This window comes from Phoxinus phoxinus (genome assembly GCF_949152265.1).
Source record: "Phoxinus phoxinus genome assembly, chromosome: 17".
Taxonomy (NCBI): Eukaryota; Metazoa; Chordata; class Actinopteri; order Cypriniformes; family Leuciscidae; genus Phoxinus; species Phoxinus phoxinus.
In genome coordinates this window covers 30,042,483-30,057,222 of record NC_136892.1, presented here as the reverse complement: position 1 = coordinate 30,057,222, position 14,740 = coordinate 30,042,483, and the positions used below count along the sequence as shown (strand labels likewise).

At 36.3% G+C, this 14,740-nt stretch overlaps 2 protein-coding genes across 2 annotated transcripts in view; one reads left to right on the top strand and one right to left on the bottom strand.

Moving 5' to 3' along the window:
* The window catches only part of dnlz (DNL-type zinc finger), a 242,196-nt gene that overhangs the window by 16,482 nt on the left and 210,974 nt on the right, over positions 1-14,740 (bottom strand). The gene's annotated exons all lie outside the window — the stretch shown is intronic.
* On the top strand, positions 1,381-14,010 carry dolpp1 (dolichyldiphosphatase 1). Its single transcript, XM_079585228.1, has 8 exons — positions 1,381-1,601; positions 3,726-3,826; positions 3,932-4,016; positions 10,701-10,797; positions 12,047-12,145; positions 12,237-12,365; positions 12,476-12,565; positions 13,438-14,010. The coding sequence occupies exons 1-8, from the start codon at positions 1,526-1,528 to the stop codon at positions 13,472-13,474; spliced, it is 714 nt and encodes a 237-aa protein (XP_079441354.1). The 5' UTR covers positions 1,381-1,525; the 3' UTR covers positions 13,475-14,010.

Below are 14,740 nucleotides of genomic sequence, written 5' to 3'. Positions count from 1 at the left end.
ACCTCATGAAATAATGTTTTCGACCTGCGCTGCTACATCTCTATTCTTTTTAATTGTTAAAACTCTGAAACAGTCACTCGTGTCTGTGTCCCATTTTGGAAGCATTGATCCTTCTAAAGATTATTGATATTTGATGTGATTATTAAAGATTCACCAATGTGCTAAAAGAGTTACTGACTGACAGTAATAGATGCTCTGATTTGTATATTAAGTTATGGTACAGTTCTTGATTGCTCCAATAGATGTGCAGTTTCTCATATAATAACTCAATCAAAACAAAGCACCAAGTAGAAGAGAAATGACAGTGTCTATATGGGGATGTTTCATTGAACGGGGTTGTTATTTCACTCCACAGCTGCTGTATTCTGCACCCAGATCATTCAACAACACTGTTTTATGTCTAATATGTTAGAATTGTGTCTAATGATGGCCAAAGAGGACGAACCGCATGGTGGAAACAACTTGTGTTTTTATTTCTTTGAAACTTTTCTTGGTGTGTGTATTTGTGTTCTTCAAATGCCTTTGTGTTCTTACAAATTAATGGCGTTACAATCACTGTATTGGTTTATTATTGAAAACTGTGTTGTCATTTTGCCTTCCCTAGCCAACATAAAGTCTTTCTTTTTTTTCTATCTGTCTTTAAAACGTGTCATTACTGACAATTAATATCCTATTTATCTACTGGTCACTAGAAGAAACCTATTGAATATGACCTTTGATCCAATGCGTTTTAAAACCTTTCATTTATTTGTGCCTGAAAGGGCCTTCAGTTCAGACTAATGCAGTTTTATTGAAGCTCAAAGCATTTCTAAGTAGTCTTTGAGCATTTATTTTTGAATTAACCATAAGATTTCTGTTCGCAATACAAGGACTACAACGGTTGTCCATTTCATTAAATGTGGTAAACTCACATTGATTGTGGTATTTCTTACTAGCTTACGTTTGAGCAGTACGTTTGAATTATGACAAAGTGTACTTTGTTGATGTAGAAAAATGTGTCAAGTAATGGTAACCACAGACCTTATTTTACTCAAATTTCAAAACCAATATTCTAATAAAAACCCATTGAAAAATCCTGAGGGAACATAATGACTTTAGTGAACAAATTTTGTTTATTTACATGTTAAAAGGGAAAGACTCCCTGTATATTTGACTTTTTCCTCAGGTTTTGCATATATATTGCAACATACATGTAATGGCCCAGAGTGAGTGTGTGGCGCTGGCGGCTGCCTTCACATAGTAGTTTATATCAATTGAAAAGGATTTCCTCATTCACTTAATTTTTCTTCTTTCATTTGAATAAATCCAATTTTCATTTGTCCAGCCAAACGTCCCCTGATTGGCCCATCCTCTTAACAACCCGCCTCTGATTGGACGGCTGTTCCCGTGCAGATTTTTTTCCCTTTGAGAGTGCGCTTGGTGAATGGCCGTGCGTCGTAGCAGCGTCCGGTGAATCTGATTTGTCGAACGCGTCGGGGCGTTTCATTGTGATTGGTCGACGACCGATGCCCGGTGTCCGGGTAAGATGGCGTCGGAAGAGCAGTGCTCGGCACCACCTCGATGGCGGTCGATATCCTTAACCCACGTAGAATATCCTGCTGGTAAGAACATTTTAAAATCGTTGTTCTCCCCGCAAAGCCGTTCATATCACCGTACGCCATTTTATTCGCGCCGCGACTTCCGTGGAACATCGAGCAGCTGAATGGACACGGCCAGGGCTGGGTTGCCAAATAGTGCGCTCGCTCTGCAAGGAGCGGAAAGCCTGATGCCAAATAGTGCGCTTGTTTAGTGCTCATGCGCTGTGGTCCTGTACGCTTACTAGTACACCACACTGGGAGACCCTTATTCAGTTTCTCAGTAATATTGACGACTTATTAATTAAACATAATATAATTTAAGGTTGATTCGATATTCCAGTGATCAATACTAGCATTATAGGTAGGCAGGTGACTGCGCCTAATGCAAGCACAGCTGCTGTTGTAAGTTTCTGGTAAGACTCGTGGCTCTGATGGGTTAATCCAGTTCATTCCCGGTTGCATCACACCCTTTCTGGGTCCCGTCGTCTGTGAGGGTCTCCCTGGGTTTGGAAATGTATAAACTGACCCCAAAACGCTGGAACATTGTCTAAGCAAGTCGGAAATATACTATGCTAATGCCAAACATAGAGAAATGATGCGGAACATGAAGAAAACAACGGACGTCTAACTGTGTTTTAAACTCCTGTCACATAGTTTGATGTGTTTGCATATGAAATTGTCATGCATGGTGCACGAGAGTGGTAAACGTGCCAACATAAGTATGCATGAGATAAAGCAAGACTGAATGTGTTTGGCATGCAATGTTTTTATATAAACACTTAAAATGTTAATTATAATCACCTAAAATTCTTAATGCGATAATAATCTATAAGTGAATGAAAGACGATAGTTTAATGTATCTAGCACGAAGTTGAATGACTGTCTAATGCCCTGCTATATATAATCTATATGTTAATTAAAATACATTTGCATAATGATGTTTTGGCATGAAAGTACAAAGTTTCTTTCATTTTGTGATATCTGAGTTTAACAACAGATTATTTAAAAAAATATATATATATCGATCGTTGATTGTATGTTGAGAATTGGATATGCACTTGTTCACCCAAAAGTGAAAATTCTGTCATAAGTCCCAAAACCCGTAAGACTTTGTTTATCTTTAGAACACAAATAAAGATATTTTTAATTAAATCTGAGAGATTTCTGTCCCTTCATCAACAGTCTAAGCAACTACCGGTACCACTTTGACGCTTCAAAAAGTTAATAAAGAGATTGTAAAACTAATCCGTATGAATTGAGTGGTTTAGTCCTAATTTTCTGAAGAGACTTAATATGATGAACATTTAATTTAGGCTTTTATTCATATATAAACTTTAATCAGCGAACATAAACAGAAGCTCAACCGAACCTGCTTGACATACAAGAACCAATGAGGTTCATTCTTGCGTGTCAAGCAGGTTCAGATCAATGTTTATACGTGAATAACCTAAATTCAATCTGTTCATCATATAAAGCGATCGAGTCTCTTCAGAATTTTTATGGCTAAACCGCTCAATTCACATGGATTAGTTTTATGATCTCTTTATGAATTTTTTAAACTGTCAAAGTGGTAGTTGAGCAGCTGTCAATGGAGGAACAGAAATCTCTCAGATTTCATTAAAAAGATCTTCATTTGTGTTTTGAAGATGAACAACATGAGGGTGAGTAATTAATGACAAAATTTTCAATTTTTGGTGAACAATCCCTTTAAAAGTAAATGAACAAAAGCTTGCACTCCCATGGTGTCTGCCATTGGTAAGTGTGTCGTTTTCGCTGAAAAACCAGTTGTGACGTTTTGATTAAACATTGAGGTTAAAATAAATAAAATAGAAATGAAACGTATGCATGCACGGATTAATTGTTCACACTTAGTAAGATCTATAACATGCATTTAATAGGGTGAAATTTCATATAAACTTTAACAGTGTTTAATAGATTTACTGCATAAATCTGAGTATTTATTTGAGTAGTGTCCAGTTCTCAATTTATCATCTCTGAAATAAACATTTTAATCCAAGTTTGTGTAAATATGTCTATTGAGATTGCGTACTGCAGAGTAGTAAGGAAATGCACTATTCTGAACAGTTTGTTTTGACGCTCTGTGTGCAAAGAAGGACTCTGCAGAATCTTAACCTGTTTGTTGTCCAGGTGATCTGACGGGGCAGGTATTGGCCTGCATGAGCCTGCTTCCCATAGCCATCCTCGTCGGATTTGTCACGCTGATCGTCTTTAAGAGAGAGCTACATACGGTGAGTCACATGTCTCAAACCAGTAGGGTATTGGGTCAAATCCCAAATAACATACCAACTTGTTCTCCATTTTTATACCTTGTGTTATCTCTCCCTCTCTCACAGATCTCTTTTTTTGGGGGGTTGATCATGAATGAGGGGCTAAACTGGCTGCTCAAACACATTCTACGGGAGCCTCGACCATGTGGGGGTAAGAAACGTCAGCGTGTAGTTTGTTTAAACATGCATAACCACATCAGTTTAATAAACGTTTGATCATTTGACTCTTAGCATCTGGGTAGCATGAAAACTGAACGTTAACCTTATAAAGCCTACTGTATTCTTTTTGATATGCAAAATTCTAAGGCCTAAAAATTAAGTCTAAATTACCAACATGAAACTTCCAACATTGATAGTTTATAATTTTTTTAGCAAGTAAAAGGCATTTTAGTATAATTTGAAAAAAAACATCCACCTTCAGCTTGTGGTTCACGTGACTTCTTGCTGTACAATTTACTGATTTCTATAAAGTAAATTTAAGAATAACTTTTATATATATTTTTTTTGTAATATTTCAAAATGAACATTTACTAGACTGAAACAACTTAGGTTTACTTGAGTGTCCATACATATCATTTATCATAAAAAATCATGTTCAAATGTGAGTGTATGATTATCTGGATTTTGAGGAAGGTTTATTTGCTCATCTCTCAATCATCATTGTATTACATTGCATTATTTTTTGTTTAAAAACTGAAGAGCTTTGATCATAAAACTAAGCATTTAATAATCATCTTACAAATATTAGAGGATATACAGTAACGACTGATATTTATACGGTTGTAAGTAGTCTGTTATACTGTTATAAAGATCTCATTGATTCACATTACAAACTATCTGAATTTCATCTTACTTTTTGGCCATATAAATATCAGCAACTGCCCCAAATTGCTTTTTTTTTTTGCTCAGTTTGGGCAAAAATTTAGTTTTTTTTTCTTTTTCTTCGAGTATAAGCTCCTTATTCCGACTATACATCATACTATATGAGTGTCATGTTTGATTCATCAGGCTTATATGGCTCAAAAAAAAAAAAAAAAAAAAAATCATAATTTGTCTTAAAGCTACACTGTGTGATTTTTACCCCCATCTAGCGGTGAAAAGGTATATGACCACCCAGTGAATATTAGTTTCTGTTCCTCTCAATTCCGATTTCGTTTTAACTCCTACGGTGGCCAATGTAGTCCAAGATTAACATGGCTTCCAGTTCGACCTCGTCCATGAGTATTCCTTCAAGTGATGAGGTTACTTTAGAAAACTATTATAATTTGCAGTAATTTATTTGTCAGTTAACATATAGGTAATGACATCTATGTAAAATGAATAATAGATTTATGTTTTCGTTATTTTTTTACCATTTCATTGCTAACATCAGCTATCAGGTAACTATGATACAATTTTTCATGATTGTTTGATAAATAAAACATTTAAAAGAAAAGCATTTATTTAAAAACGAAATATTTTGTAACATTACACACGTTTTAATGTCACCTTTGATAACTTTAATGCATCCTTACTGAAAAAAAATTCTGACTAACCAACACATTTTTGAACGGCAGTGTACATTCAGCAGTGGTGTAGTGGTAAAAAAAGAGGTGGGTAAACTATAAATTCTGGTGGACCACGACGTTGTCACCTGGTAAGGTGGGCCACATGCCTACCGGTGTACCAAGGGGTATCACTGGTTGTTCCCTCATCATAGGTCACACAATCACTATTCAATTCATACATTAATCTAAGTTTTTGTTAAAAAGACTCAAGAAGGAATAATATGGTTGAAATCTATAAAGTTTACTAAATGACAAAACAGCTAGAGAACAAAAATATTTTTAACCCGTAATTACAAAACGAAAACGGTTGTTGTATTATTAAAAGGCAAAGTTGAACACCAAAATTTTAATTTGAACTGTAGGCTACACCAAATGCTGCGCAAAAAAATAAATATTGACGAATTTTTGTTTATTAGCCTACTAATGTACCCTTTTGCCCCTTAATTAAACATTTAAAATATTCACAAATTAATATGGATTTTGTTGTTGTTGATTTATTTTTCTAAGACAAAATTAGAACCTGGAAATGATATTATTCCCGCAGTGCTGAATGAGAAGAGCCATATATCTCTGGAACCACAGATACAGAAAGGTGATTTATAGGCTAATGATAATAAATGTGTCTGAAAAAATAACGAGGCATTTTAATTGTTTATTAATAAACTATTGTTTTCTAAATCAGTGTCGGTTAAAAACATATCTCCATCTCCGCTGTTAAGCGGATGCGCCTTTAGAGAGAAATGCACCTTTCATACGCATTACATAATCAGAATGTAGCCTATTAGCTTTCGATTCGAATTTGTTCGTTTTAAAGTGGACATTTCGAGCTTTAGCCTATATAGGCTATTTCAGTTCTCGCGCTCCAGTTCACGTAGATCATGAAAGCGCGCCTGATTGTTTTATTTTATTTGACAAAAGCACAACGTTTTCTTGTTATTGCGAGTTTACACAAATAAAAGTAGTTGCGAATAATGTATTATTATTTTCTGTATGACCAGAAATTATAGAGTATTTTAAATTGTTTCACTGTTGATAGGGAAATGCAAGTGTTCGCGCGCGCGCCTCCGTGCTTCACACTCCGCTCCACAAACCCTTGGATATGCGTCAAAATCTTGTTTATTTGTGATAATCTTAGGCTAGCCCTGTATTATTCTGGTCTAACCCGCGCGGCTACTGACAGTAATGCAGCGCAATATGAAAGAATTCGTCTTAGGTTTAACAACCTATGAACAATATGAAACTAAAACGACATAGCCTAAGCTTAATTTAAAATGGCTTAGGAACTATATGCTATTTAGAGGTGGATAAACGCACTTTGGAGGTGGATAAACGCTATTTCAGAATTTTGCCAGGTGCCTAAACGGCGTTTACGTGCGTTTAGCCTCCACTACATCCCTTATGTATTGCAATATAAACACTGTCAGGGTGATCAACAAGGTATCTCTTCATTTACCAGTTGAAGACGGAGCAACTTTCTGCTCTTATGTTTACACCGTGCACAGCTGCCAAGGTCTTCATCATGTTTGTCGTGGTACCGGTCTTTGCAGCAATTATTTTACCGCAATAGGCTACTGCATCGCTGTTGGCATCGAGCCTGGAGAAATGTAGCCTACCCACACTTTTGATCGACTTTTCCACATCTTTAAGGTATTATGTATGATATATGAATATGTGCGCGGAGAGTTTGTGTGTGTGTGTGTGTGTGCTCGCGTCTCATTTGTCTTGTTGATTTGCCTGTTGCGTTGCCGTCTTAATTCTCTTTTTCGCTTCCTTGGCGACTCTGATACATATCCTCGAGAATAAGAGTGATCCTCCATCAGCAACAGACTTTCAAAAAGGCTTTCATCTTTTTATATAGCAGTCTCAAACAATCCCCCTCTTCACATTCGACACGCACCGTGGCACCCACCGCTTGTTAAAACGCGAAAGGCGAAGCTTGAATTAACGGGTATGTCCCTCTTTGGCTAATGTACTTTCAAGATGGAGGGGCAACATGGCTGCCGACATTCGAACCCCTCACCCGTATGTATTTTCAATGGCATATTATACACTCACGAGAATACTTTATTACTTGAACGAAGTAAATATACATTAATGAGCACATATATTTTTGAAAGAACTAAGTGTTTTTAGCTAAGAATAAACTTAAAAAGTTACACAGTGTAGCTTTAAGGTTCAATAACGGTTCCATAAAAAAAATAATAATTTGGACTATTGTTTCATATGGCAGGGTTTACACAGGGTCAGGTGATTTTAACGCAAATCTATCCGCAGAACACTATCAATCCACCTGTAGTATCTTTGAAGGACAATCAGAGTTTAGTTTGAGGCTTTGTGTTCTGTATGTAGACTGCCATGGGATTTTTTTTCCACCACAAAACGACATGGAAAAACAAAACAAACTGCTTTATTGATTTACATGTCGGCCAGACGGTCTGAGTAGGCGGTTCTTGGCCAGAATAGTCTGAAAAACTGGACCAGACTTTATGCCAATAGACAGAAGTCTGACTATATGAGACCGTGCTCAAAGACACAAAGGGTAGTTCATGGACCAATCCTTGGGTTTGACCTGCAACCTTTTTACCTGAATAGTGAATAATAATCATGTTAGCAACATAGGCGATGTCGTGAGAGACACTCATGGACTCGTGTGGATGGTCGAATAATCCATGGGTCCAATGACACCGAACTGTACAACTGCTGCCATTGAGAATGCCTATTGGAAATGTATAATATTTACGTTTAATTTTTAAAATGCTCTGTTCTGTTTAAGGCTCTGACAGGGTTCATACGCAGTTTGAGAAGTATAGAATTTGATTTTAATAATTACCAGGAAAAAATAAAACATTTGTGTTTACAAACTATTGACCCTAAGTAGTATTATGATTCACCTTGTGTCAAAATGATTTGTGACCCTATGATTGATGGTGACCTCTTGACCTTTTTTGCCCCGTCCCGGACCACCCAAGTCGTGCCCTACCGTTGACCTTGACCCCTCCATGTCAACTTTGACCAGCACCAGGGATTGCTGGGAACAGTGGAAATGAGAAAAGAGGTTCTCTAATAATGAAATTAAGGGAAAATGTAACAAAACATATCATGAGTATTACACACACACACACACACGTATATTTCACAAGATTTCACACTTAACTAAAGTTGAAAAACATTCTGTTCTTTTAAAAGAATATAAATGAAATGATTACCGGTATATGGTTAAATTTAAAAATAATCATCTTTTCAAAATTTACTGAAATGCAGTGCACCAATTATTTTAGTTTTAGATAAACAAAAATAAAACCAAATCATCTTACGTTTTCAGAGAGCTGAAGAAGTAGTTCCTAACACGTCGATGTCCACGGCACGTATGAATGGGTTTACAAAAAATGCAATAAGTTTAAAGTTGAAATACAAAAGATCCCAGAGTGTTTCTCTCACACACCAGCGTTTGACGGTCTCGGAGTCAGCGTCCAGGATGAGACACTGAATGTTTTGTTAGTGTTGAATTTATTTCAAAGTATAATCTTAAAAGTTATTTATAGTTTAAATTAGATATTTTAAAAATAAAAGATGTTTTCAATTCAATTATTCGATGGTCTGTGGAAAAACTTGACTTGATCTTAAAGTATATATTTTTTTTTTGATCAGGGGGGTATGTAAAAAAAAACGTTGAAAATTGAAGTGTCAGGTCATCTCACACGTTTTGTGAAAAGGTCAATAATTACTTAAGTTGTATCTGTGAGGAAATCACCACATAGGCCTATCTTTAGAGAGAGAGAGTGACAATGAAGACATTTAGAAACTGAAGCCTCAGGCCGACCCCCATTGGCGGGATGCTTTTAAGGTCCTGATCACCAGCGTATCGTCTGAGAAATACGTTTCTTTATGATAGCTTCAGGATATAGGGTGACCGACCCGATGAGCCTCTGTGCATCATGTCACAGCGTATGTAATGTTAGTCTGCTAACGCCAAAGTTTTGTTCGTATTAAATTTCAAAGCATAATCGTAAAAGTTTAAATATGATCTTTTAAAATGAAAGATTGCTCAAATCTTTAAAGTTTTAATACATTCGTATCTTCTATTTATCTTTTAGAAGATTACTGTAATGATTTTGTTTAATGGTGACCTAAAGTATAAAACATTTTTTTATTAACAACGTCTGTTCAAAAACTTTAGATTGTTGAAAATTTAAACTTGGTACTTGGTCGTCTTAAATCTCATTTATACGAAAAGATTCAATCAGCATTTTTGTCCATGCACATGAAACATGTTGACAAAGTTTGTCACATTGTTTCCTTTTAAAGAAATCTGTAGGTTTAAAAAACACACACACACACACACACACACGTCTCTCTAAGAAACACTCAAGAGAATTTATATTTCGACTTATTGCATTTTTATAAATCATGGTTTGGTCTTTTCTATGTAAGGAGATCTTTTCATGCTCTCTGAAAAATGTAAGCTTTTTATATATATGAATTTAGCTAAAGCTATAATAATTGGTTCTGAAAATGTTACTAATGTTTATTTTTATATTATATATTTTATTTATAATCAAAAACCAATCTCTCTCTCTCTCTCTCTCTCTCTCTCTCTGTGATGTGGTGATTGTAGTTTTTTTTTTTTACTTATTAAGACTTTAAATAATTAATTGTATTTAATTTAAAACATCTTTTTATTTTTAAAAGATCTAATTTCAATTTTTAACTATAACTTTTAAGATTTTGTACTTTGAAATTGAAATCCCCATTCATACGTTGTATGGACATTGATGTGTCAGGAGTAAATTTAGAAAAGATGTTTATTTTCAAATTGAATGATATAATAATTTCATTTATATTCTTTTAAAGAACAAAATTTTCCTTCATTTCATTATTCGAGAACCTCTTTTCTCATTTCCACTGTTCCCAGTAATCCCCGGTGCTGGAATGTGGAGGGCAGGGGATGATGCCAGCGTATGGCACACAGACCCGACCTGAAGTCAGAGGTCAAAAATAACCCTCAGGACCTCCATTATAACAAGTCAAAATTCACAATGAATCAATGGACATATTATACTCACGAGGTCATAGGTCAAATTCCAATTAGTCATAGGTAATTTTCATCCCCAGAGGATACCCAAGGTCAAAGGTCACACCAATCTGGGTGCTCAAGAGCACGACTTTTGACATTTTGACACTTGTACTCCTTAATAACTACTCATAACTAGTACCCAGCTAGTCGATTACTTGTGCACATGCCTATTGTTTTGTGAGTTACTGAATTGTCTGTCGTGTCTCATTAACAGGTCACAGCGCAGTCACGACAGAGTACGGGATGCCTTCCAGTCACTCTCAGTTCATCTGGTTTTTTGTTGTATACTTTTTTCTTTTTCTTTATTTAAGGTAAGAAATTCACATTTTTATTTATAACATTTTACTAAAAAGAAAAAGAAAAGAGTTGACATGAAATAAAATCCAGTTAAAACACAAAAACAGTAATATTGTGAAATATTACAATTTAAAATAACTGTTTTTATTTGAATATATAATAAAACGTAATTTCCCGTGATCAAAGCTGCATTTTTGGTATCGTTACTGTCATGTGATCCTTCAGAAATCATTGTATGTATATGCGTGTGTGTGTGTGTGTGTATATATATTAGTCATAAGTCTTAATGACTAAGTTATACGTTGTTGATATTGTTGTTTTTTGTTGTTGATGTGTGAAAGGAAAAAGAAATTCAGTTTAATTTCTGAACTTTTGTCGCGTGTCTTGACACGCCCACATTCTGTCGCTAACGGTCACAGTCGCTCGTGACGCCGGCGCTTCATTGAAATGAATGGGATCGTGTCAGGGATCTGGCGGTGTGAACGGGGCTTAAAGGTTGTATCAGCGATTGTGGGTGACGTCACTTCTGTTTGTGTTTGAAGCGAGATCCCAAACAAACGAAGTTAGCTCGCCCCTCCCTCCCGTTTTGTGCATCATGAAAAAAAGGATCATGCACGCGCATTTCTTAACTAGAGCTACCCAAGTTTAGTCGAGCTTTGCTCATATTATTCCAAGAAGGATATTTTCACACACAGTTCACATCCAAAGAAGTCAGCACTAGCAGCTACTCACCTGTCCAGAAGAAACAGTGCAACCTCGGCGTCCGATTTAAAACGTTTTTTTTTTCTTTTTTCTTTTTTTTCTTTCCACCGTTCAAAAGCCTTTCCGACAACTATACGTGTCTTGGAATAAACACGATGGTATTCCCTCGCCCCAATCCTCCTCCTCTTGAGGATTGACTCAGCCATGTTCAATTTCTCTTGTTGATAGACGCTGGCTTCTTCTTCAGCTCCGACTTCGCGTGCAGCCGTCACCGTGCACGAGCGCAAAACCTCACAACACCCAGCCCCTGTCGGTCATTGGTTGGAACACTGTTTATTCTGGTTTTGAGTGGGTGGTTTTTGTGTGCAGATCTCAGAGCCTCGGCTGCCTACAGAGACGCGTTTTTTGACAGCTTGCTTATGGGGCGGGCATCTAGCGGATCATTAGGAAAGATTAGATGAATGTGATCATTTATGTTTGGGCTTGAAATCGCTGATACAACCTTTAACACACACAGCTGAATCTCTTAAAATTGTAATAAAATGATTTTTCTTTTCCCAGAATGCATCAGACGAACAATGCCAGGTGTGTTGAATTGTTATGGCGGCATATACTGTCCATCATTCTAATGGCCGTGGCTCTGTCCGTTTCATACAGCAGGTAATGTTTGTTTTTAAGTGAGTGCAGGATCTTTGTTTTTGGTAGTGTTGAGTATTATTGATGTGTTGCATATGTTCTCCCATGTGTTCAGAGTCTACCTCCTGTACCACACCTGGAGTCAGGTGATTTATGGGGGTGTGGCCGGTTTGGTGATGGGAGTGGTTTGGTTTTTTATCACCCAAGAGGTGCTAACGCCACTCTTTCCCAAGATGGCAGCCTGGTAATGATGCAAACACACACACACACACACACAGATGTTCATATCCTGAACTTATACACACAGAGCTCTGTTTCACTGTCATGATGGGTTTCTCTGTCTTCTTTTCTTAGGCCTATCTCAGAGTTTTTTCTGGTGAGAGATACAAGTCTCATTCCCAACATCCTGTGGTTTGAATACACAGTAACCAGATCAGAAGCCAGGTAAACTCACCTGCAGCGTCTACTGCCAAATATCAGATTGAGTATCTGACACTTTCCATGAAATGAGACTTAAAAGTCTAAAAAATTAATGTATTGACAGGAGTTGTGCATTATGTTCTTGTCAGAGAGGTCAAACTAAATACTATATGAGCGGTTTTATTTTACATTACTTTTTTTTATGAGGTTTTCAATATCGGGGACTAATTTGGGACATGTCCTAAACATTTTAAACACAAAATTAAAAAGTGACAGTTAAGACATTTACAATGTTACAAAAAAAGTTATGTTTCAAATAAATTCTGTTCTTTTGAACTTTTTTAATCAAAGAATCTCCATCACTGTTTCCAAAAAAATATGAACAACTATTAATAACTATTTTTAACATTGATAATAATAAATGTTTCTTAAGCACCTAATCATCATATTAGAATGATTTAAAAGCAGCTATTTTGAATTGTAATAATATTTCACAATATTACAAAATTTTACTGTATTTTTTATCAAATAAATTAAGCCTTGATGAGCAGAAGAGACTTCTTTTAAAAACAGTAAAAAAATATCTTCCCAGCACCGAACTTTGTTGTCGATTTAATTTAAATTATGTTAGTAGGGTCTAGCTAGTTTGGGACCAAATGTTATCAATAAACTCCCATAAACTGAAGAAATGTTTTTTTATATAATTTTTGCTAAATAAATTTGGTTACAGGCTTGAGCTTGATGAATGCAGTCAACACAAATCAGTAACAGTTTGCATGAAACATTTGTAACAGACACATTTTGGTATTTAAAATAAGACGGATGTGTAAAACTATCTTGTGGAAAGTGCCTTCTAAACCTTTGGCTTACATTTCGTCTTTTGTCTTCTCACACAGAAACAGACAACGAAAGCTGGGAACGAAGCTTCAGTGATTTGCTTCAAAACCCCAGTGAAAACTGACCACACACACATACATGCATATTCACACACACACACACACACTCTCAAACACACTGGAGTTTCATAGTCTGGACTGTTCTGGTTAATGTGAAAGCACAGAACAGTGTACTTGTGGACCAAAGGAGCGAGTTCGTATCGCAGGCGTGACCGTTATCACATGACCCAACTGTTCGCACGACAACATGGCCTCCCCCCCCCCCGCCGTCCTTAGGCTGACCTGCGTTCCTAATGCATGCAGACCGTGCAAGAGACAAAACTATTTAATGACAAATGTAATATATATTTTATTCATTAACATTCACAGGGACGATCTTAATGGCGATGTGAAGAGGTGGAAGTGAATGAAAGAGATTTTTACGACATGGCAATCCTATCCGCATGGCATTACTTTTATTTAAACATGTTAAAGGACCAGGGACAGGAAAGTGGCAATTTAAGGCTTGGAAATAAAAACAGGAAGAGGGGAGGAATGCAGAAACAATGCCACATTTAAAACCGATGAGGGGGGGAGGGGGGGGGAGAAAATTGCTTATACTCATTTCTATATCCTAAAATAAATAAATAAATATTCAATACAAGGTGAATATCGCAAAAATATGTCCAGGTCACAATTCACCCTAAAATAAAAAAAATCTCATTAACGTGTCCAGGCGTTTTACATTTTTTTTATTCTCCGTAATGATTCTCATTACTGTGATAGTTATTTTTTTTTATTGCATATTGCTTTACAGAATGTGCTAGTCTCAATGTAATAATTCATAATGGTCCTAAAATAGGCTTCACTTTTTTTTTTTAAAGCAAAATATTTATTTAGTGATTTTTGGGGTGAAACACGACCCCGACATCATGTCCTCGACAAGCTTTGCGAGATTCACCTTGGATTCCTGTTAAAAAAGTGTAATGTAAACTCAAATAATTTGCACTTTGTCTATTCGATTCGATATTAACACTAGTGTGTGTGTAGAGGCAAGGATTCTTGTGTTTCTGCTCTTCGCTGGCCCTTTTTTGTTTTAAAGTTTGTCCTCTGCCAGACCGTGTCACTCAAGCAGCACTTTTGCATTCACTTTTTCCTCCAGACGTCCGTGAGCAGGATTTGGTAAATGTCTTGAGCATAAAGGCATTTCAGAACATGGAGTTAATACTACTAGTTTCAGATTCATGTCTCAATTGGTGCTGGGAACAAAATAAGGTCATTGGAACAAAATCAGAGCCTGTTTTTGGTCAGAATTATGTTGTTT

What these genes read in the sequence shown, in the direction of transcription:
- dolpp1 (XM_079585228.1), top strand. Translation starts at nt 1,526, where the DNA reads ATGGCGTCGGAAGAGCAGTGCTCGGCACCACCTCGATGGCGGTCGATA. An exon ending in CCACGTAGAATATCCTGCTG is followed by an intron (nt 1,602 to 3,725) that starts GTAAGAACATTT and finishes TTTGTTGTCCAG; the next exon opens with GTGATCTGACGGGGCAGGTA. An exon ending in TTTCTTTTTCTTTATTTAAG is followed by an intron (nt 10,798 to 12,046) that starts GTAAGAAATTCA and finishes TTCTTTTCCCAG; the next exon opens with AATGCATCAGACGAACAATG.